A 25,670-nucleotide genomic window follows, 5' to 3' on the forward strand; every position below is an offset into this window, starting at 1 on the left:
AAAGCTAGAACACATCTGATGCTACAAAAAATAACACTCTCTCTTAGAGAGGAATGTGTTCTAGTGCTCTACTGCTCAAACTATAGCATCATCTTGTCTCTGCATCATCTCCTATCACATTGTTGATGTCTGGCTACTACTACCCATCAACCACTGCACAACTCTGATATCTGTTCCATTTTTGTTGATGTTGACCCTACTAAACCACTGCCAACACTGCATCTGCAATGCAACTCTATCTTCATTTGTTGCTGCTACAACTATAACATCTGCCACTGAAAATCATCCTAAATATTGAATCAATTGTGATCAGTATGATGCATTTGTCACTTAAGTCTCTGGCTGCTGCTAGTATATGCATTGTCACTAAGAAATTTTCACTACTGTTGACTTTTCTCTATGCCAGCTGTACTATTTCCAACTTTGCATTGTGCTCCCCAGTATCTGATTGTTACTAAACTTTGCATCTATCACTCTAGCATCTGAATGCATCTACTACCATTGATCTATCCTACTACTCAATGTTGTGGGCCCCCATAGTAAGGTATTGATCCAATAGGTGGAATCCTCAAGGATCATGCCCAACTATAGCACATTTGGGCTACAAAACCAAGTCTCCACACCTCACTCCTTGAGGTATGTCAACAAACATGGCGAAGTCTTCCTCCATTTTGGAGGATAGCCTATTGATCTCTATTGAAGTTGCATGTTATTCCTACTTATCCTCCTTTTCCTTCTTCTTGAGAGGACACTATGTACTATAGTGACCAAGCTCATCACACCTGAGGCACTTGACCTTTGACATGTCCTTCTTCTTCTTTTGTTGCTCCCCTTTTCCCTGACTGGGACCCTTTGATGCGAGAGCCACATTCTCCTCCTCCTTCACCTACTTCGATCCACTACTGATGCCACTGATGGAGCTCTTCACTAGGTCTCGTCTCAACTCCTCCTACTACAAATCGGCCCACATCCTGTCCCACCTTGGCAAGGTGTCTCTGCCTAAGATAATTTGGACAAATGCCTATGACTCCTCTTAGACATTGTTGAGTTCAACCCACACTAGCTCTATAGGTTGAGGTGCTACCCTAATAGCTGTAAGATGGTCCTGAATCTCCTGAATCCTAGTGACGAAGGGGTTTATGCATTCTCCTTTCTGCATCTTGGTGCATCTCATCTTCTCCTCTAAGTACATCTGCCACTGCTCAGAAGTGCCCTGGTACAACGTGGGAAGTGTATCCCACCTCTTTGAAAATACCTTTGCTAACTATGTGAGAAGCAATGTGATCCTAAACACCATAAAGGATCAACCTCTTTTCCCACACCATCTCCTTTTTGTACTCCTTCAATTGATTTGCATTAGTGGGGATGGCTACCACTACATCTATGAATGGTTTCAAGACATGTTCATCTAGAAGGAAGGACATCCTTTCCTTTTAGATGACATAGTTTGAACCATCATTCAATCTGTCCTAATCTCGAATTCCAATAGTGGCCATCTCAAACAATTTAAAAAATATCCACTTCCCTTCTGCTCAACTTCTGCTTAGCTATTAACACTCCCTTATAGAATGAGAAACACTGAACATAAAGACTTATGATATAAAAGGGAAATTGAACTTCTTGAGACTAGAAGTTCCGTAAGGAAATTTTTCCTCAATGTGTGCTCTTCTTCCACCTGACACTATTTTTTCTCTAGAAAACTGTTGCAAGAACACTATGTCTAGCTAGAGATCTGCTTTGCGAAAAATACTGGTTTCTCCCTCTACCTCTGGAATCCCTCGATCTGGAGAGATCGAATTTTTCTATCCATCTCTTAGAAAAATTCTTTCTCCTAAATAAATTTGATCTCTTAGCCAAGGTGATTGCATTACCTCTGGGGTTTTGATCTGTTGCCCCTCAATGAACAACAAAACACCTTCTTTCTTCACTAATGAGCTCTCCCACTGATCATCTGTACTCTGATACCATGTGAAAATTCAGAAACTCGAATCCTATTGTAGCAACCAGAAATAATTCTCCTATTGTTAAATTATTTTTTAACAATTTATTTATTGTTAGCTATAACAAATACCGAATCAATCATACTGCAACCTATACAAATAAATTGTGAAAGAAATAAACGCTATAAAAAATACTAGCACACACATAAAATGACAGTTATTTTTGGACCAATGTCCCCAAAAAAACCCAACTTGAGAAAACTGGTGCAACAATTGAGAGTTTTATTATTATGCAACAGTAAAATAATCTGAGTACAGTTGGATGCCAAAACTAGAAATCCTACAAAGAAAAACTAGTAAGAAAAATCTAGTGAGGAATTTCCTCACTCCATAGGAAAATTCGGGCTTTGACCTCAACTCAAGTTGAGTAATCCAAACTGGCTCTACACAGCTACTGCATCACCCTAGAACAATCACTTTTGAACTTAACTTGAACCAGCTTCTCCTCAAGCCATCTGGTCTACTGTTGTCTAGGAAAATGTCTCTCCTAGCCTTCGGAACCTCTGTCCATCTTCTAGCACTAAAACTTGGCTTTCCCCAGCAAATACGAAATTCCCTCTACAGACTAATGCATTTCTCTATGTCATCCTCACTATGGCTCCTCTTCCTCTCTGCAAATGCACTCGCTACATTTGGAATCCTTCCTTCAGCTTCACTATCCCTTCCCCTCTCTCACATCTTCAATCTCATAGCTCTCTCTTCGGTAACTAACTGTTGCTACTCAGGAAATTGATCTACTCATGAAATTGAACTTCTCTAGTAATTTCTTAAAGCCCCATAGACTTCTTCTTATACTCCTCTATTGAGACTTCAATGACCAAGATTAGATCTTAATAGATGGATAGGATTAACTTGAAGTCAATCCGTGTGAGTTTCTAGAACATTCACACCTTGACTTAATTAATTTGGATTAACTAGTCATATTCCCTAAGTTTAGAATTAGGAAATATTTAAAAACTGGCTAATAATCTAATTAAGTCATTTCTAGGTGAAATTTCCAGAAAACAAATTTCTAGCCTCTCCACAAAATTTCAAGGCAAGAACACATCCGATGCTTCAAAAAATAACACAATCCTTACAACTTCTCCACAAAGAAACATAGGCAATTCTTGGTCATGCAGCATAACTTTAACAACTTCCACTATAGTTCTGTTCTTTTTTTTAACAATTCCATTTTGTTCGAGGTAATAGGAAACTATCAACTCCCTCTTAGTTCCAACATTTTTGTAGAAATCAATTATTTCATTTGATACATTCTCCCCACCATTATCGGACCTTGGGTTTTTGTAGAAATTCCTTGTAGATTGAAACTACTAATTGTAATATGCTAAAACAATAGACTTGAATCTACTCTACTAATCAGTAGAAACAATTAAACGATTGCGAAATCATGAAGCATACAAGAGAAAGAATTTAATCAACATGTTCAACAATGATTTACTAGGTAAATCTACAACTAGAAATCCCTGGTATTTGTATATTGCATTAGTCATAAAATATGAGAAGATCACAATGATTTTCTCAAGCCCAAGCAACCTCTGCACTATCTCTATCTATGTCATTGCTTCCTAGAAAATATCAAGCCAATACTTAGCCAATTTCTTGCTTTCCCAAGTCCCTATTTCCTTGTGTTGTTCCTTAAGGAATTAGCCCCTATTTAATAGGGAAATTCATCAATTATGAATTGTGCAATCCTCATAGGCCTTCCTCTAATTGCATGCACCATTGATTTAATTTAGATAATTTTACAACTGATAGTACACTATCCTTGAACTCCAATATCAGCTGGGTCTTTCTTTATTTGACATACATGCGTTAATTATGAGTGAATCTTCAGTTTACTAGTTGATCACTACAGGAAGCACCACACTGCACTTCAAGAAACACCACATTGTACTTCAGGCAGCATCCCACTGTACTTCAGGCAATACCACACTTGTCTGCATGCAACACCCGATTGGACTGCATGCAACACCACACTACTAGACCTCCCACTAATTCCTCCATCATTTGGAATTAGTTTAACTAACTTTAACTCACTCAGACTGAATTAATTAATTACAACTCAAAATGAACTCAACTAGTGCTCCTAATTGTAGGAGACACTCTAAATTACTCTAGTTAGATCCTCAACTCGAATTAACTGAGTCAAATAAGTCAAATTAACTTAGTTAACTATTACAAGTTGTCATGTGATGTGGAATTACAATTTTATTCCTCATTTAATTCAATGACTAAATTAAATTAGGATCTTTCTTGATGTTATTTTTATCATTTCTTGTTACTATTTTCAACACTCCTTCTCAACAAGAAAGGGATTCACATCTATCTCAATCTGATACCTTTGTAATGTTCTACATGAAACTCTTGTCATTGTTGTTTTTTCTACTATAACATCTACAACAACAACAAAAAGCATCCAAAAAAAATAAATTGAATCAACTGTGTCTGCAACTGTCTACAGGGAAAATTGTGTTGTTGTTGACTCTGCTACTGAGCCTCATGCTCTGCTATCAACACTTCACCTGCACTCCTCAGTATCTGACTGACACTGATCCTCTTGCTACTCAATATTGTGGGCCCTGTAGCAAGGTAATAATCCATGAGACAAAAACCACCTCAATGTATCCTGCTCAAATTTATGCACTCTTTGGTGTAGGGTAAGACCCTGCACATACCCACAGTATGCAAGAATCTAGATAAACTCAACTGTCCCAGGTATTTAACTCTACAATGGAGTTAAATCTTCAACCTCTATGGTTAAGGCCCTCTTTATCTACGGTTCCTTTCCTATCGGAACACAATCACCCCGCCTAAACCTCCTATTGGGACTATATCAACCCTTAAGTCTTTGTATAGGACTTTTATTAAAGTCTTTTCATTAATCCTTCTTATTGGGAATGAAAAACCCTTCAAAACCTTTATATAACCCATAATTAATATATATACAACCATCCCCCTTTAACCATTGGTTACGTATGGTTTTAACATATGAATACACTATCAGCGCTCTTTTTTCTTTATAACCTTTTAACAAAGGAAACAACTACAAACGTACCTTTCTCTGCTTTTATACGTATTTTGCACAGTCCTTGAGGTTAAACCTCATTGTAATCGGCCATCGCATTCTCCCCGGCCTTACCACATATGTGATTCATGTTGTTGGGAAAAGTATCTACTCAGAACGCCCCTATCCCACTCTAAGGTGTGACAGTGCCTTAGCAACAAACAAGGAAAACTACTTTCGTATTCTTCTTTATGAAATGTAAACGAAGAGGAAGGATGTAACTAACATGTGTCTTTCGCTAGTTTGTTGATCCAATCGCTCTCCTCTTTGTTTGCTTCCCGCTACCTGCTCCCTTTCTTGCTCAGCTTCACCAAGTTCCTGCAAGATCACAAAAGAGGAAAACTACACAAAGACATAGATTTACATTCATAAATAGCTTAGGATCAGATTTAAGCTAAACATGCAAATATAACAAAACATCATTGATACACAAGCATGTAGGAGAAACTCAAATAGTTTTATTGATATAATAAGAAGATCCAGGAGGAGATACAACCAAGTGAGTCCCGATCCAGCATCTACCTCCCAGCAAAGGAATCCCTTCTTCACCTCCAACAAAGCATAAATCACCCAATGCACTAATCTCAATCTCAAAACCAACAGCAATTCTCTGCAAAGTACAAAATTCCAGCCTCTGGATCTCTGGGATGAGGGATCCATATATAGATGTAAGCAGAGAGGATGAGTCAGCTTATGTTTTGACTTGTGGCTTCTCTCTGTCAGTTCTTGCTTCCACTTGGAGGCTGAGAGCCTCTTACTCATCCTTGGTCGAACTCAGTGAGGCAAGTGTCATTGAGGAAGATTCTGGAAGCTTCCATTGTCTGTCCACCTCGCGGAATGACACTGCCATTTGGCATTTCCCGCTCAGCGCACCCTGGTAGTGCATTTAGGTGCGTTGCAACGCACCTAGCTAGTGTACTGGGGTGCTATGCAACGCAGGCAGCTAGTGTAGCAGCTGAAATTATCCTGATTTGACTGATTCTGAGTAGTTTTTGGTGGAGAACTTCTGGGAGAAGCTGTCATTGGTTGACCTTGTTCCTTTAGGGGTAGGAACAACACTTTTAGGGACTTTGGATCCCTTGGATTATGGACATTTCATGCTTAAAGCTGTAAGGCACAAAAATGTCTATAACAGTTGCCCCCTAAAGTATGAGGCCGTTTATCGGGTGAAATGCTTTATTAGGAGGATCCGAAGTTCTTTCAATGCTGGGAGGAGACCTGTAATAAGATACAATACAATACATCATCTTCATACTATTTTCATGATCTAGCTGAGGTGGGCATTCCCATGCTCAGCTTTATAAATTCATTTCTATGTACATAGGACAGACAATCGTCTGATGGTAGACTGATGATTCTGATGAAGTCATCATCCTTTTGGTAGGATGATTATCTGTGCTGCAATGCTGTACATGTCAATGTTTTTATTTTTCCTGAATATATATCGCAGCCCGGATGGATGAAACTAGATCCGGGGTCTTCAGTCTCGTCCAATCTTCACTCTAAGTACAAGTCGATCCATGTGAGAAATGTTTTGAAGTCGAACATGGAAAGACATCGCTTGATTACCAGTCAATGATGTAAACTGTTAACAAGCGCGAGAGGAATCACTGATAATGATAATGACCCTCAAGGTACTGCAGTACAATTCACGTGGTGTGAATAAAGGATTTGGCGTCGAACACCACGCAAAATCTTTCGGTCGAAGGTCATTGATGTATACCTGTCGCCGGAAGTGAGAAACTTGCCATTGAGGCATGCAAGCTTCAAAGTACTGAAGGGGTGTTCCTAGATCAACTTCTCAGATAATGAGCTGATGTCGACAAGAAGCGATCCGTCAAAGGAGGGCCTTGATGTATCCCACATCAATGACACAGAACGGAGCAAATGATTTTAATGGAGGTGAAAACGATCTGATGATATATGGTTCAGGGTGGCGGTCATGAAAGAATGAAGTATAATGTATGGTAGTGGATGGGACACGGGTGACTTCTCTGGATGACTTCTCTTGAACATGTCGGCGACACTTGTATGATGGATTGGTAGCATTTACCCCAAAAGTGGATGGTATGGCGAGACCATGGTGATGTGATCAGTGAATGAAACAACCCAACCCGACTCAGGCACGGAGTGGAAGTGTCATGTTCAAGAGCGACTTGCTACCAATAAAGATTCTTTGAGTTTCTTCCCAATTTTTCCCCAGTCATTGCTGACCAGTACCTCTTTATTTTTGTCAAGCTTGAGGAGGATAACATATGCTTGTTCTATAATTTGCCCTTCGGGCAAACCCATCGCTATGTTTTAACGAGCCTAGCGATAGTGAAACTCGTTCTCGTCTAAAGACAAGTTTGTCGCTATTAATGTTTTTAACGAGTTTAACGACAAAGATAACTCGGTCCTTTTCATTTTTAGAGAGTCTGAAAAGGAACGTAAAGGTAAATCCGGAAGTCCTTTTTCGTCATTTAATCCCTTAAGTCCGAAAAAGTATAAAACAATACAGAAGGGATGAATTTTCGATAGTTTTAACGAGCCGAACAATACAAGCGCTCGATCTTTTTGTGCAATAATCCCTCAGGTCCAAAAAGATTTAAAATCTAGAGGAGGGATAGCACTTCCGGTTGCTTTAACGAGCTGGAAGGCCAAAACTCGGCAATCTTTTCATATTTTACGAGTCAGATGAAAAGAGCTTAAAGAAGACTCGTCTTTTGAGGAACGAGTGATAAAATGGGTAGCAGCTGATTCCAGGTAAGGGTTGGAATTTTCCAAGCACGACAGTGTCACAAGGATGGCTAGTGAAATCACTCTTCGCAGCTGTTCCTCAAAATGGGTAAACAATCAAATGGAGGTGAATGATCGGCCAATGGAAAAGTGGAGGTGATGGTGCAAACACGACCAAGGCTTTAATGGCTGATAATGTTACATTCACGGTGGTTATTTACCGGAGGATAGTTCATTTTTTAACAAGCTTAAACGCGGATTGAAACACTTGCTTGGTCTCATGTTTATTTTTTAACGAGCATGAACTATGTGCTAAAACTGCTCGATCTTATGTTTATTTTTTAACGAGCATGAACTATGTGCTAAAACTGCTCGATTAATCCAGTCATATGATAAGAATATCTCACTGAAGATGCCATTTTTTATGGAGCTTGCACCTTACAAAGCTTTGCCCCGCATCCTTTCTTTATGCAAGTTCGAAAACGACTAATCCTACGAGTTTAAAGGGTTAGAGGTCCTAAAAATTTAAAAAAATAAATAGCCGCCCCTTGCTTGCACTCCAAAAGGCTTGCATGCCCCCAGGTATAAAATACGATTTCAAAGTTACCCCTCAATTTGCAGACAAAACATTTGTTCTATCAGGAGAGGCCTACCTCTTACAGGCTACCCAAAGATTGTTCTATTTGTGCAGCAAACAAAACACTTCTTTGGCGATGTCTACCGAAATAGACAAAGGTGAATGACTCTGTCTGTCAACTCACATAACTTTGACAAGAGAATCTTATTCTAGAACAACCCCTCTTCCAATCACGGATGGGGTACGGACTAGTCATATTCTCCCGCGGAAACCTACCCTATACCCGAAGTTTTCCTGCCGAAGCAGACCAGGACGCATGCCCCCTGGGTTTCAGTCATATCCTTCCGGATTACTCGCGCTCATCGGGAGGACGGACTGGGACTTGAGACATTTCTTGCGTGAAGAGACCATTTAGGGATGGTATATGACTATTTGCGATGCGTGATCCGGGAAATGAAAGCTGGTCCACGAGCTTGACCACTCTTCCTTCGTGCGGAAAACACATTACTCTAAAGAGTGAGGAGACGATGGCTCCCATGCAATAAATATAGTCTCGTCCAAGGAGTAGGTTATAATCCAAGGGTCCTTGAACGACCATTACGTTCATTTGAACTGTCTTCCCTTTCAATGTTATGGGCACATTGGGGAGGATCCCTAAAGGTCGACTGGTTCCTTTATCGAAGCCTGTCAGATTTCTCATCTCAGGCAAAAGCGATGGTGAACCAAGCGCTTTCCAAGCAATAGAGGAAAGGATACTCACAGACGCCCCCTCATCTATGATGGTGCCAACCATGACCATTCTGTATATTTGAACGATAATTCGGAATGGTATGCTTGCTGGCAAACGGGGTCTACCTAGTTGGTTCCAGTCGAAGGACACAACTAGGTTTCTTGGAGGTGGGACCGAGTAGACGGCCGGATATGGCTCTGACGAACTTCCTTCCTGCGATAAAGGAATGGGTGGATTGCCCCCGTGTTCGTCGGAGTCTGTGTTGATGAAGAGAATTTGGACGGTGTCATCCTTATCCTCTTCAGTGACTGTATCATTCGAAGATAAAACCTCTGAAGGCAAGATCGGGTCAACTGCCGCCTCGACCTTTTGACTTTCGTCTGGTATGGATTCAGTTGGTTTATCTTCAATGATAGACGCTTCAGCCGACCACTTGAGCGGGCCAGCTGGATTCTCAACTAACGAAGGACTCGGCAAGAGTTTTTTATATCCAGGAGGAAGTCGTAATGGTGAAACCGGACGATCATCCAAAACTCTTTTAGCTTCGTCTAAGAAGGGACAACGGTGGATGGCGTGATCGCCTTCGCACAGTTTACAGGGAGATCTAGCTCTCCCTTTTTGTCCTGGGACTTCACTTTCGCTAGTTGACGGTGTGCTTTCAACATGGCCATCAGAGGTTGACGACACCGGATTGTGCAAACGAGGAGACCAGTCCCTTAGTATCCGAGGGATGCAAGGACAATCTCTGTGAAAGTGGTCTCCTCTACAAATGACACATGGCAATTTAGGCTTGGTTGGTGCTGTGTGTGGATTTTCATTAGACGACACTCGTTTTCCCTTATTTGCCTTTGGCTCCTTCTTCTTTTTCTCTTTCTTCTTCTTTTCCTTCTTCTCCTTAGGAACTTGGCTTTTAGCTTTACCAGTCCTGTCAAGCGAAGAGGAAGGAAGAGAGGAAGAATTCGAGGAAGTAGAAGGTTGGTGGGTAACTCTGGACTCGTCTAACTGCTGATTCGACTGTTCAGGAATAGTGGTGTTCTGAACGACATTGGTTGAGAAGAGCCATACTGGCAAGCCAATTGTCAGTCCTGGAAGCGACAATGTAGCCATATGGGGCGCACCAACATCTCCCCAAGAGGAGAAGGGACTAGGATTTCCACCAAGGGGAATTCCTTGGTTGGTAGGCTCCATTTTCTCAACCTGAAGATCAACGCAGGAAAAAGGGGATGAATATTCCGTTTAAAATAAATTTTACGACGCTTGGACTCAACTTGTTTTTTCAGTTTTAAAGAGTCGAGAAAAAACAAAAGATGACTCTAGTCTCCTTCGATTTTTAATGAGCCTGAAGTGACAAGTGCTCAGATGGACCTTTTCTGTTAAGGAGTCTGAAAAGGAACGAAAGGGACTGCTCTGGAGATCTAGGTAGAGGGTGTGCCAAACCAATCGCAAAACCGCAGAATACTTTTTAGGGTACGGGCGGTCAATCTTCCCGAATGCTGTGTTCAGTGCATTGCGATCAGTAGGGCGGTCGACACGGCTTCCTATGGATAAAGGTTTTATGCCTATAGGGGTCTCCCAATATATACTCGACAGTACGTGGGAGCACAATCCGTACTGGCACTTATCGTCTCACAGTGGAGGAATCACCCAACCAATAGTGAGGACAACAATTACCAGGCTTTACGACGTCGGAATATGTCTCTAGCCTAGACCTCTATGTTGTGCGTTAAGTTACAAAGCGTTGTTAAGTTCATTAAATTTATTTTAGGTTGATCTTTCTTAGAAGTTTGCCTTTTTGGATCACCACGAGATGTAGATGTAATTCCTAAATGCAGTCTAAAGATGATAAGCAAGCTTTTATCTCTTTTCAACAATGAAAATCCTAGCTACAAGGGGAAAAGAAAGACACAATCTTTTCTCAAAGAGCAAAGAGCACACTATAAATGCACTTTTCCTAAATCAAGCCATACAAACTGTCAAAATGCAAATGCACTTGTGCATGTATTTGTTTTTCACTTTCTTAATATTGATGCCTAAAAATAAAGTTGTTGTACAAATTTGAATTCGATTTCAAGTGAAAAACACAAACAAGCTTCTTTTCGAAATCAAAAAGTAGAGACGATTACGACACTTTATGATTTTGAAGTAAACACTTGTTTCGACACTAGAAATTCACAAATTCAAACCAAAGACAAAAGTAAAAGCGTAATCAACTGTCAAAAGCAAACAAACTTACTCCTAAGATCAAAACGACACTTACGACAGATCTAGATCCAAGGGCGACAGTATGACTAGTTTACTTTTGCAATGGGAAACTGTAAATGACGTAACAAATACACAAAAACAAATATAGTTTCTTTTATACAACTGAGGCGGAATTAAGGCAAAGAAAAGGGGTTTTCAGACAGATACACACACTGATAACAGGCTGCAAAAATCAGAGATAGAACTGAACAAAATGAAGCAAAGAACCTCAGCTGCACAGGGCAAAGGCTGATCAGCGCACCTATTGCACAGAGAAACTGAATTGCAGCGCAGGTAGCCCTCTCGGGACCTATGTTGAAATGCAGATTCTCTTCACAGAGCCTGCGCTGAAGCAGAAACGAGAATTTTCTCTAGGTTCTGGGTCACGGTTTGCAGTTTAATCTATGGTTTTTGGCCGGATAAAAGCAATCAGTAAGGTACAATCAGAGGGATGATTTAAAGGAGGACTAAGAGCTATCACAAAGGGCAATTAGAGCATTTGTGGATTAGCTGTTCAAATCATAAACAAATCCTAGTGAATGGATTGAAGTAGCAGCTACTTTGCATTTGATAATGGCAAATGCAGTTCGATTGCTACTTTTGTGTTTATGAAACAAACAACAAGAGAAACACAAACAAACTAACTAGACACGATCCCCAACAGAGTCGCCATTTTGTTGTTGGGAAAAGTATCTACTCAGAACGCCCCTATCCCACTCTAAGGTGTGACAGTGCCTTAGCAACAAACAAGGAAAACTACTTTCGTATTCTTCTTTATGAAATGTAAATGAAGAGGAAGGATGTAACTAACCTGTGTCTTTCGCTAGTTTGTTGATCCAATCGCTCTCCTCTTTGTTCGCTTCCCGCTACCTGCTCCCTTTCTTGCTCAGCTTCACCAAGTTCCTGCAAGATCACAAAAGAGGAAAACTACAAAAAGACATAGATTTACATTCATAAATAGCTTAGGCAGCTAAACATGCAAATATAACAAAACATCATTGATACACAAGCATGTAGGAGAAACTCAAATAGTTTTATTGATATAATAAGAAGATCCAGGAGGAGATACAACCAAGTGAGTCCCGATCCAGCATCTACCTCCCAGCAAAGGAATCCCTTCTTCACCTCCAACAAAGCATAAATCACTCAATGCACTAATCTCAATCTCAAAACCAACAGCAATTCTCTGCAAAGTACAAAATTCCAGCCTCTGGATCTCTGGGATGAGGGATCCATATATAGATGTAAGCAGAGAGGATGAGTCAGCTTATGTTTTGACTTGTGGCTTCTCTCTGTCAGTTCTTGCTTCCACTTGGAGGCTGAGAGCCTCTTACTCATCCTTGGTCAAACTCAGTGAGGCAAGTGTCATTGAGGAAGATTCTGGAAGCTTCCATTGTCTGTCCACCTCGCGGAATGACACTGCCATTTGGCATTTCCCGCTCAGCGCACCCTGGTAGTGCATTTAGGTGCATTGCAACGCACCTAGCTAGTGTACTGGGGTGCTATGCAACGCAGGTAGCTAGTGTAGCAGCTGAAATTATCCTGATTTGACTGATTCTGAGTAGTTTTTGGTGGAGAACTTCTGGGAGAAGCTGTCATTGGTTGACCTTGTTCCTTTAGGGGTAGGAACAACACTTTTAGGGACTTTGGATCCCTTGGATTATGGACATTTCATGCTTAAAGCTGTAAGGCACAAAAATGTCTATAACAATTCATCACCCCTCTGACTCCGATATGTGATTATAGAAGTCATTAAATCTATGTTCTAGCCTTTAAATAATCGATGCAACTCTTTAACACAATACAAAGGAATTACCTTAAACTTCTGCCCTGAACCATATAAGATGGACTTCAAAGTTTATATATTCTAGCTCTAAGTAACGTCGGGTCCATTCTTCCATCGGTCCTTTGTATTATCGCAAGCCTCTTTCCATACATTGATTCCCGATCTCATGATACCTCTGATTGTTGACTGGGACTTATCGGCGATATCGCTACGCTCCATTCCATTGTCGTTGTCGTTTATCTTTGCTGAAGTGTGATTGCGATTTCGATCGTGATCGTTGATCTGATCCCAATCCGACGATCCACGATCAATCGATAGACGCTCGCCGATTTCGATTCCTCCAAAAGGATTCTGTCGATGTGATATAACCTGGACCATTGATCTCACAGATCTAACGGCTCCTGAGTGATTAACACTTCACTTCTCCGCTCGTCCCTTTACTTAGTTTTTATGCCATTTTCAATGGTTTCTGCAGGTCTTTTTGGTTCTTTAGAGGTTCTTCCTCCTTCGCTGTTTCGCTGTGACTCTTCCTCTTGGCTTCACTTCACATGCTCCTCTAATTGTTGTCACTTCAAAGCAACTCTTGGTCCTTCAAGTGGATCAATACAATTTCTCTGAATCGTTCTTCTTCTTTGTGTGTCCTTCAAACTCTGCCTTCTTCTTCCACTGCTCAGCTTCCTTTGAGTTGGACTCCTTAGCGAGTTTTTGCTTCGCAACTCCTCTCCAAAGCTAACTTTGCCTCTTCACTTGGATTCAATGATGCCTTTATGATTCCTCTGATTCATTTTTCTCCTCCACGTGTTCTGCTGAACCCTGTCTACAACCCCCTATTACAAAACCTACAAGTTCACATAAAATCCAACACTCGAAACACACATTCCACTCAGAATTGAGATGATTATATTAATAATATAAACAATGGTTATAGAATGAGGTCCCTGTGCCTCACACACAAGCCTGTTCTTCAATATTGTTGCCTCCTTTTTTAATCTGTCCGTAGGCTTACATATATGCCAGGAGTTCTGTTGAATTGTCCTGGTTCGACTCCTATATCTACTGAACCGACTCCTAAATCCTCTGTCCACTATGTTCACTTCTAATTAATTCCTAAAGTCTCTCTCTTGTCCCTCGAATCATGGAATGTTCTAAGAGTCCTAATTGATTTTAGGCTCTTTTGTCATTATTGCCACTCATGTTCTCATTTATTCTAGAGCACTTACAATTTCTCTCACACATCTAATTAAATCACTAAAAGGCCTAAATTTCATTAACTTGAGACTTAGGAAAACTACTTCCTAAAAATACATGACCCCCTATGTCTACTTAATTATAATGATTTTCCTTGGACTGAATGCTCCTGCATCACCCTTGGGACTATTTCTTCACATTGCCCCACCTCTCACTTGGAGGTATGGATTCATGTGCTCCCTCTGCCCACTTGGCTCGAAATTTCCCCCTACTAGAGGTCTCTACTTGAGTGGATGTCTCCACTCGGCCTCCTCTTGCTTCTACAATTGTGGTTGCTCAACAACTTGCTGAGGCTGCATGTTGAAAGGTAATTTTTGCTCCCTCTCAACCACCAAGTCTCTAACCTTTCTTGCTCCTCAAGTCTTTTCATGCATCTTGTACATCAAGTGCATATAGGTTCTTGAATCGAACACTTATCTATTTCACCTGTCCTATGGTGATGTGTCTAAGAGAAACCTTTCCTTTGCTAAATATCATATCGTAGCCATGGTCTTCCAATAGTACAATGGAAAGAAGATTCTTCTTTAGTCTTGGAAAAAACATCACATCTGCAAGTCTAAGAGGGGAGCTAAACTCCCTCCGAAGAGTAACTGTACCGATACCAGTCATGTTATACCTCCCATCATCTCCAAAGTAAATGTTCTGCTTGAGGTCTTTCTCCTCCAAGTCATTGAAGAGATCTCTAGTCCCTGTCATATGTAATGAGGCACCACTATCGAGATACCACATGCTTCCCATTACAGTTCTTTCCATGCATGCAATGAGAGTAAAATCAAGTTCGAATTGTGAAGCTAGAGTTTCACATGTTGTTGCTACTGCATACTCCTTCTTGCTTGCTTTATTTTGTGGACATTTCGTGGCATAGCGCCTGAACTCATGACAATGAAAACACTTGATGTTGGTCAAGTACTTCTTCTTTCCCTCCTCGCCTTAGGACTTATTTCCCTTAGATTTCTTTTCTTTGCTAACTAATGAAAAATCCTCTTCCACTTCTTTGGATGAGGTCCCATCTCTGGTGTTTTGTCAAGTCTATTCTTGCACCAAGTTGGACCACAAACACTCCCACTTTGATTACTTCTCCCTCCCATTTATTGAGTCCTCGTAGTCATGCTAGCTCTTAGGAAGGCATAGAAGTGCTAGGCTGACAAGATCGTCTTCAGAAACTGTAACACCAACACTTCCAAGCTCATCCCAACATTGGGTGAACTTGGTTAAGTACTTTGGTATTGTGTCGCCCTTCTCCATCTTGATTTTTCTAAGCTTGTCCTTTTGTTCTAGCTCCTCATGGTCACTTCTATTTTGAAACAGGTATGTCAAGGCCTTCCACATTGCATATGGAGTCTCCTTACCATGGAGGTTTAGGAAAATATGATATCAAACTCCTTACAGGATAATCCTTCTCGCATTTGCAACACATTTTTTCCACTCTTCCAGATCTTGAGCATCAGCTGTTGTAGGCTTCAGAATATCCTTGTCTATGAATTCCTTAAGCCTGATCTTTTCCAATATTTCCTCCATCCTCTCCTTCCTAGAAGTATAGTTTGAACTACCCTCAAGGGGATATTCGAGCCTCAATTCATAGAATGGCATCCTATTAGTTCTAAAGTATGATACTAGAAATTTGATTTCACCTACAAAAGACAAACTCATATTCTCCTCTTCTAGAGTGATTTATGCTCTGATACCATGTAGAAATTCCATGTAGATTCAAACTACTAATTGTAGTATTCTAAAACAGTAGACTCAAATCTACTCTACTCATTAGTGGAAATAATTAAACGATCAAGAAATCACAAAGCATACAAGAGAAAGAATTCAATCAACACATTACATAATGATTTCCTAGGAAAAGCTACATCTAAAAACGCCTACAATATGTATATTGCATTAGTCAGAAAATATGAGGAGATTACAATGTTGTGTTCAAGCCCGAGAAACCTCTGCACTATCTCTATTTATCTCACTACTTCCTAGACAAGCTCAAGTCAATACTTAACCAATTTCTTGCTTACCCAAGTCCATGTTTCCTTGCGTTGTTCCTCAAGGAATTAGCCCTATTTAATTTGGAAATTCCTCAATTATGAATTGCATAATCCTCATAGGGCTTCCCCTAATTGCATGCACCATCGATTTAATTTAGATTAGTTTACAATTGATAGTACACGATCCTTGAACTCCAATCTCAACTAGGTATTTCTTTGATCTGACATGCATGTGCTAATTATGAGTGAATCTTTAGTTTACCGGTTGATCACTGTAGGCAGCACCACACTACACTTCAAGCAACACCACATTGTACTTCAAGCAACACGCCACTATACTTTAGGTAGCACCACATTGCACTTCAAGCAGCACCCCACTGTTCTTCCGGCAACATCACACTGGATTGCAAGCAACACCCCACGAGATTGTAGGCAACACCACACTACTAGACCTCCCATAATTCCTCCATCAGTTGGAACTACTTTAACTGGCTTTACCTCAGTTAGAATAAATTAATTAATTACAACTCAAAATAAACTCAACTAGTGCTCCTAATTGTAGGAGAAACTCTACATGACCCTACTTCGACCCTCATCTCAAATTAACTTAGCCAACTAAGTCAAATTAACTTAGTTAACTATTACAAGTTGTCATGTGATGTGGAATTAAAATTTTATTCCTAATTTAATTGAAGGACTAAATTAAATAAGGATCTTTCTTAATGTTATTTTTAACATGTCTTCTTGCTATTTTAAATAGTTTTGATTCTTTTCCCTGTAGAATTTTCTGCTTTGAACTCAAAAAACTTTTCAAATACTTGATCCTTGGTCTTTAAGAGATATATTCATGTTTTGCGAGAATAGTCATTAATGAAATATACATAATACAAGCATCCACCCAAGGTTTTATCAAGCATGGGCCCACATACATAGGAATGCATTAGATCTAATATTCCTTTCGATCTGTTATCACTACTAGTGCATCTTCCTTTAACATTTTTCCCAAGGGCACATGCTTTGCATACTCCATCATGGTCTTCTTTAAGTTTAGGTGTACCTTTAACAAAATATTTCAATCTTCCCAAAGCATTGTAATGCATATGAGGGTACCTTCGATAAAAAATATCACTAAACTCAATAGTTTTGTGTAGAAGAGTTAGGATCGAGTGACTAAGGAGACAATATAGTCCTCCAATTCTTACCCCAATGACTTTAGCAGTTTCAAAAGATGAATTTTCCTTCCATACTAAGACCTGTCCATCAACAAAAGAAACTCTATATCCTTTGTCTTCAAGAGATGATATGGACAACAAATTTTTCTTTAAACCAAGAACAAATAAAATATTGTTAATAAATATATTACCTCTCGATTCTAATTGAAAGGATGATTTACTAATGCCTTTGACTTCATATTTGTCATTATCTCCAAGCTCAACCTTTTGAGTAAACATCTTTATAGTTAATTCAGATAGATGATCACAACTTCCAGTCATGTGTCTAGAAGCACCACTATCCAATAGCCAAATTTCATCATGATTTTCAATGGAACATGTAAGAGCACAAATAAATGAGTATTTAGATTCAAAATCGCGTCTCTTATCCCTCCTCTTTGAAGATGGCTCATTTAGATCAATAGCAAAAGCATGATGCCTTCCTCTTCTTTTACGATCATCATTCCTTTCACAGTCATCTCTTTGATTCTTTTAAGGACAATGCGCTTGATAGTGGCCATAGGCTTAGCAACGAAAATATAGAACATTTGATAGTTCATTTCTATCTATTCTCTCTTCTATCTTGAGAGGGAGGAGGAGGCTTTCATTGTGAAGTAGAATCCTCCTTTGGAGCAGATCTATGACCTTGTCTTTTACAAACACTTCTTTGAAACTTGCCAAAATCTGGTTTCTTCTTGTTTCCCTTAGCATGGGTTGCAAAGGCTTATATACTAGGATCTTCAATGTCTCCTCTAGAAAAAAGTCTTGATTCTTCTTGAGTACATTATGCCCAAATCTTTTCAAAGGTTGGAGCATTTTTTGTTGCACTAATACCTGATGCAAACGAATCCCAAGATCTAAGCAGACCACCAAAAGCTACAATTACCAATTCCATGTCAGGGACTTCTTCTTCAATGGATTTGAGTTGGTCTATTATTTGAGATACCTTAACAAAATATGATGCCACTATGACATTCTTTATCATCTTGATATTATGAAGTTGTCCTCTTAGATTGATGGATTGATTCATGTTATTAATGGTATCTAATCCAATAATAACATCATACATAACCTTAGTAGTTTTGTGTTCAACAATATAGGGAATCAAAATATCCCTAATTGAATACAATGTGATGTTTCTTGCCAAAATATCATCTTCATGAAACTTCTCCTTTCCTTCTTGATCAGATGGTTCAATAACTTTACAAGTAACAATTCCCAAAACTTTGTTTCTCTCATGAATTATTTCAACCTTGGCCTTCGATGCTTTGTAGTTAGTAGCTCCTTCAAGCTTGCTTTCAGTCTTCATGATGAAGATTACTGGTCACAATAGAGGACATAATCTAAAATTTCAAAAGGGTATTTATTTCAAAAGATTTTTTTAGAGTTTTAATTTAATTACATCAAGCTACGCTCTCTAACCCAATATGGAAGAGGTGTATTCTAATTTATAGACGAAATGACCTTTTTTAGAGCATTTTTTCTGGTTGATTTTAATCAAAATCTGGCAGAGATTTTTAAAACTTGAGTTTAAATTGTTTAATATGTAGAATTCAAGTGCCTAGGGTTTTTTCATGGTGTTGAATCCATTTATGCATTCAAAAATGTATTTTGAACAACAAAATTTCACAATTGTGTTTGAAATTATCTTTAGATTCCAATGAAAAAGACTATTTCATCTATAAGTTAGACTATGTCGTATGGAAGAGATGTTGTAATGTCCTATATGTTGTAGTATCTTATCCTATCCTATTTAACATTTTGACTTGATCAACTTACATAAATAATAATAATAATAATAATAATAATAATAAAGTTATTTAAATTAGATTAAAAATAACCGCTCTCCAACTCAATATAGAATAGATGTTGTAATGGTCTGTCCATAAAATTAAAAATAAAAATAAAAAATTAATAATCAAAACAAAATTTACTTAAATTAGATCAATAATAACGGGTGGTTTCTAAAATGCTCGACTATCAATATTGTTTGTTTTTCTTTTATATATTCTTTGCATGGTGGAGAAGATGTGTTAATTGCAAATGTGTATCAAAATTGGGATGGAAAATGCAATTTGGATACCTCAATATTTTCAAAAATAATATGTATGAGAGTTATGTTTATGCTTTTAACCTAATTTTTCCTTGAACGTTTTTCCTTTTAGGGTTTTAACATGTAGGGATTTGGTTTCTCATGTGCAAGGCCATATTGAAGGAAAGTTTTCAAGAATCCATTGATCATAGTTTTTATTTTTATTCTTTCTATTTTTAGTAGACAATGATTGTGAAATTTTATGTATATCTTTGTTATCAAGTAGTTAGTGTTTGGTAAAGTCTTTATACAATTGAATTGAATCAAATTCACTTTTTAATTATAAGTAATGATTTTTTTTTAAATGTTCTCATACATTTTCACAATTATTTTTAATATGTAAAACTATTTCAATTTTATTATAAAAAGAGAAGGATTCTACTTTTTAAATCATTGCTTCACTTTGACCATATGTCCATTTCGAGAGTGCACATTCTACAACTCAGTATGATGTATGATGTGTAACCGTGTTTGTCTCATCAAAGTTGAAATTTTGCTTATGTCTGCCCTAATAAAAATATAAAAATCTAAAAATAAAAATAAAAATAAATAAAAACATTTAAATTATGTCTATTCATTAAAAAAAATTGCAAGTAAAGTATTTAAAATAAAATCTATATCTGATATATGAACTAAAATAAAATACTGATATATAAACTAAAATGAAAAGTACACATTTACCTGTGAAAATTTGTATTTAGATCCTTCGTCGGCCTGTCGTGGCAAATAGTGGGCTTTGAAATCAATACCTAGAGGCCTAAAACCCAAACTGAGCTAGTGGCATTCAATTGTTTCAAACATGAAACACACCTAGATGCACCTAGAGAGAGGTGTAAAAAGCACATTCAAACACCAAATAATGCTCAAAAACTCTCAGAAAATGTCCTAGAGATGGGAAAAATCTTCCGAAAACTAGGATAGCAAGCTCCAAAAGCAGTGCTGATCAAATAGAAGTGCTGATCAAATAGATAGATCACATGAGGTGCTCACCTCCTCTAGGATCAGAAGGTGAGATGGGAAAAATCTTTCGAAAAACTACTCAGGATAGCAAGCTCCAAAAGCAGTGCTGATCAAATAGATAGATCACATGAGGTGTCACTGGCGTTACTGAACAATTACAGGATATGTATATTATGAGTTCTTACTACCTATGCTCGGTAAGAGCCAAGGTACATTTGTCTCCTTGGAACAGAAATGCTGCGCTCGTTTGTTAGTGCGATGCATAAAACTTACAAATACGCCATTAGTAATAGCAGGAGCATTGGCATACAATGTCCGAATGGGGCATATTATGACCATGATTACTATGTATCGCTTTTGCAGGAGTGCGGCAAAATAAAAACGGTGAGAAAGGGCAAGCAAGTCCATTGTCATTTGCTAAAAAGCGGAGTTGAACAGAATGGATTTGTTGGAAACCAACTTATGAATATGTATGTCAAATGTGGGAGTATGGATGATGCTCGCCTCGTATTTGACACGATTCTGAATCCAAATCTCCTGTGCTGGACTTCCATAATTGGCGGATATGCCAAACACGGCTATTTTCAAGAAGCCCTCATGCTCTTCTGTCAAATGCAAGAGAACCAAATTCAACCAGACAATTTCATATTCCCTTCTGTCCTCAAGGCCTGCTCAGGCCTATTGTCTCTTGAGCAAGGGAAACAGATTCATGCTTATGTAATCAGACGTGGGATTGATTCAGATGTGTTTGTAGCTAGTGCCCTTGTAGACATGTATGGAAAATGTGGAATTATTGGGTTTGCCCGCCTACTGTTTGACAAAATTTCTGAAAGAGATGTGGTTTCTTGGGCTGCCATGATTGCAGGTTATGCCCAGAATGGCCATGACTGTGAGGCTTTAGAAATCTTCCGGGAAATGCAACATTTCGGTGTGAAACCCAACTTGATTACCATTGTAAGTATTCTTCCTGCATGTGCGCGCATATCTGATCTAGACCACGGCAATGAGGTCCACAATTATATAAGGAGGAGTGGTTTTGACTCTGATGTTTTTGTGGGCAGTGCTCTTGTAGACATGTATGCAAAATGCGGAAGTATAGAGAATGCACGTCAAGTGTTTGATGAAATTCCTGTGAGAGATGTTGTTTCTTGGAATACAATGGTTGCTGGTTATTCCCAGAATGGCAACGAGGACGAGGCATTAAAGCTCTTTCGTTTGCTGCAAGCAGCAGACATGAAACCTGACAATGTTACCATAGCTAGCATTGCCTTGACTTGCGGCAAGTTGGCGTTTCTACAACAGGGTAAAGAGATCCATGGCTACATAATTAGAGGTGGATTTGATTCAGATTCTTTTGTCATGAACTCTCTTATTGACATGTACAGCAAGTGTGGAAGTTTAGTGTATGCACAACAGGTTTTTAACAAAATGTCCCAAAATGATGTAGTGTCATGGAACACATTGATAACATGCTATGCCCAGAGTGGCTATTCCGACGAGGCCATTAAACGTTTTACTCAAATGCAGCTAGTAGGTATGCGACCAAATATTGTGACATGGAATGCCATAATGGTAGCATATTTCGAGAATGGAGAATTTAATGAGGCATTGGAACGCTTTTATGAAATGCAAGTTGCAGGCATATATCCAGACACGATCTCATGGAATACTCTGATTGCAGGGTATGCACGAAATGGAAAAAGTTTTCAAGCATTGGAATTCCTTCGACAGATGCATATAGCTGGCATGAAACCCAACTCCATTACAATTGTTAGTATTCTCTCAACATGCACCCAAGTGGCAGCTTTGCGAAAAGGCAGGGAAATCCATTGTTTCATATTTAGAAATGCATTTGAATTAGATGTTTTCGTAGGAAGCGCCCTCGTAGACATGTATGCCAAATGTAAGAGAGTAGACAGTGCACGACGAGTCTTTGATGAAATATCTGAAAGAGATGGAGTCTCATGGAATACAATGATTGCCAGTTATGCTCAGTCTGGGCAAGTTAATGAGGCACATGAATTGTTTTATGAAATGGACGTTGCAGGCATAAAGCCAGATATTATGTCATGGAATGCAATTATTGCAGGGTATGCCCAGAATGGGCATGGTGAAACAGCCTTCAAACTGTTAGGTGAAATGCAACTGGCAGGCATACAGCCAAATGTCATAACATGGAATGGAATCATTGCAGGGTATACTCAGAATGGGCATGGTTATGAGGCCTTGAAACTTTTTCTCCAAATGCAACACGCAGGTGTAAAAGCTGACTCAGGCACCTTTGCAAGTATTCTCCCTGCTTGCACCTGCATAGCAGCTATGCACTGGGGACAGGAGATCCATAATCATATACTATTAAGTGGTTTTGAATCAGATATTGATGTTATGAATGCCGTTATAGACATGTATGCAAAATGTGGAAGCATAAAACATGCAAGACAAGCATTTGATAGATTGTCCGGCCGAGACTGTGTCTCTTGGAATGCAATAATTTCGGGCTATGCTGCACATGGGTATGGGGAAGATGTCATTGCACTCTTTCGTCACATGCAACTGGAAGAGGTAAAGCCAGATTATATCACCTTTACTGGTGTTCTTTCTGCGTGTAGCCATGCAGGCATGGTGGATCAAGGGTGGGAATATTTTAATAGCATGAGCCGACAATATGGTATTGAACCAAGGGTGGAGCATTATGCCTGCATGGTTGACCTTCTTGGTCGTGCTGGGAGATTGGATGAGGCCTATGATTTTATCAACAAAATGCCTTTACAACCTAGTCCTAGTGTGTGGGGGGCCTTACTTGCTGCGTGCAGAATCCATGATAATTTAGAACTAGGAGAGTATGCAGCAGAACACCTGTTTCATTTAGAGCCCGATAACATTGGAATTTGTGTTCTGTTATCGAACATCTATGCTTCTGCTGGCAGGTGGGATGAAGTAACAAATCTGCGAAAGTTGCTGAAGGACAGAGGATTGAAAAAGAGGCCTGGATGCAGCTGGATTGAGGTGAATAACTGTTTGCATGCATTCCAGGTAGGTCATAATTCCCATTCAGCAATGGAGAAAATCTATAGTGTTGGAGAGCTGGAGTGAGTAGATAAAGGAAGTAGGGTATATGTCTGATAGAAACATTGCTCTGCATGGTGTTGAGGGAAGAAGGAAGTCTTTGTAGTGACAACGAGAAGTAGACCATTGCTTTTTGACTTATTACTCATACCGTCCTACACTGATATGAATGGTCAAGAGTTTTCCTGTCGCCTTTGACAGCCTTACTGCCAATGAGTTCATGTTCAAGATTGTTAGGTGAAAAATAGTTGTGAAGGATGACAAGCCTTTCCATTATTTTCAAACATGATCTCCTCCATTGTGAAAATTATTCGGTGGATGCCAATGGAACTTGGACTGTTAGAGTTTCAATAATTTGCCAATGAAATGTGTATTATAGAATCAGTTTATGCTGACCGGTGAAGAGAGTCATTCTGTATCATAGAATCAGTTTATGCTGACCGGTGAAGAGAGTCATCAGAGTACGTATGTTATCACATCGTATACTGTTAGGAAGCATGGCTGTTTTAACTGAGTTATAAATCCATACAGTATATCATCATGAGGTATTATTGTGAAGCATCGGAAAAATTCTGTGAGTGCTCCCTAATATGAGCCATTCCAACTCTTTTATCACTTTTAATATGTGCTGGTATGACTCGATTTCAACACAGGCTCTGCTTTTCATCTCCATATGTTCTGTTCGACATGGCTTGGGGTAATGCAGACACCTATGCCAGTCAAGATTCAGATTAAAATGGGAGGTCCAAGGGACCTAGGAAATTCTTCAATGTTGTAAAAAACATCCACTAATTAGTGGATGCCTATATTGCCAGCAAGTAACCATTAACCTCATGCTGTGATAGAATTGTGTAGACATTAGTTCATTCTGGATATTGCAGTCTAACATAGAGGACATTGGGATGACAAAATGATTTGTCATGGATGATGTTGAATGTGTGCCGCAGTTTCTCAAAACATACATAGTGAATTTTGTTGAGAATGTATAATATATTTCAGAACTAAAATAAAAATGGTACATCAATAATGATACATCATGGTGTGAAAGTGTCATTAAACAAGTTCCTTACTTAGCACGAAGAGCTAGCATGTCTGCTTTGTTTCCAATATCAAGAGAATCTATATAGTCTGCTGGGTTAATTCCTGTGATTGACAATTGAGAAGTAGAAGTGGAAGTTGGCTGTATGTGTGGATATTGTTGGCTTCTTTTGATGTCTACTAGGTTGTCAGTTTACCCTGGATACCATCCTCAAAGTCACAAAAATATCACAAAAATAATGAATCAAAAGCTTCACAAAATATTGCACAGCATCTTCATTTACATAAAAGCAATATCCATGTAATCTGATCATAACCCGGGCATTAGATCATCCATTTTTTTTAACTGACCCCTTTGTAATCAACAAGGGAAACAACCCCAAAGGCTCTAACAACGTTGTAGTGTCCACATAACATGTTATAGTTTCAACTTTGTCAGAAACTATGTAACACCCATTTGTAGTAAAATCGAAGCAATGTAACCTACCTTGAACCCTTAAACTATTACGGAGGACTAAAGGACTAATCACCGAGGAACTTTAGCCCTAAAAGAAGAGCGAGATTTCAAAGTCTTTGATACATCATTTTCCGTTATGTTTCATTATCGTTAAGATGACTAGAAAGGCGTTAGTTTTTCTAGATTCCAGAAAATTCTTGGTTCTGTAATTCACGAGGGGCTTCTCCTAGGATTATTTCAAAATTTCAGGAGGAGGCCCATGAACATCCAAATGAACTGGGCCTCTATTCGCTCCATGCAACCATCCAGTGCCTATCTACATTAGAAGGTCTTCTAGCAATAGTAGGATCTTGTTCATGGCATCATTTCATTCCAAAAGCTCCTTGCCAATGACAATTTTCATAAGCTAGTATTAGTCAATTGTATGGACGTATTTGGGTTTGATGCCTCCAACCCACGTCAAGCACCCATGCAACAACATCTACCAATATCTCTTA

The 25,670-nt window shown here is 39.0% G+C and overlaps 1 protein-coding gene across 1 annotated transcript; it reads left to right on the forward strand.

The window, feature by feature from the left end:
* The first annotated feature begins 20,381 nt into the window (after positions 1-20,381).
* LOC149204850 (pentatricopeptide repeat-containing protein At5g27110-like) lies at positions 20,382-24,685 on the forward strand. Its single transcript, XM_089394781.1, has one exon. It carries the CDS (start codon positions 20,847-20,849, stop codon positions 23,703-23,705), a length of 2,859 nt encoding a protein of 952 aa, XP_089250907.1. The 5' UTR covers positions 20,382-20,846; the 3' UTR covers positions 23,706-24,685.
* Positions 24,686-25,670: the final 985 nt, after the last annotated feature.

The sequence above is a fragment of the Pinus tabuliformis genome, chromosome 1_2, assembly GCF_031772625.1.
Source record: "Pinus tabuliformis cultivar Carrire ecotype Pingquan chromosome 1_2, CPIR1, whole genome shotgun sequence".
In the NCBI taxonomy this organism is placed as follows: domain Eukaryota; kingdom Viridiplantae; phylum Streptophyta; class Pinopsida; order Pinales; family Pinaceae; genus Pinus; species Pinus tabuliformis.

Excerpts from the sequence above, each read along its gene's own strand:
- LOC149204850 (XM_089394781.1), top strand. The coding sequence starts at position 20,847 with ATGCTGCGCTCGTTTGTTAGTGCGATGCATAAAACTTACAAATACGCC.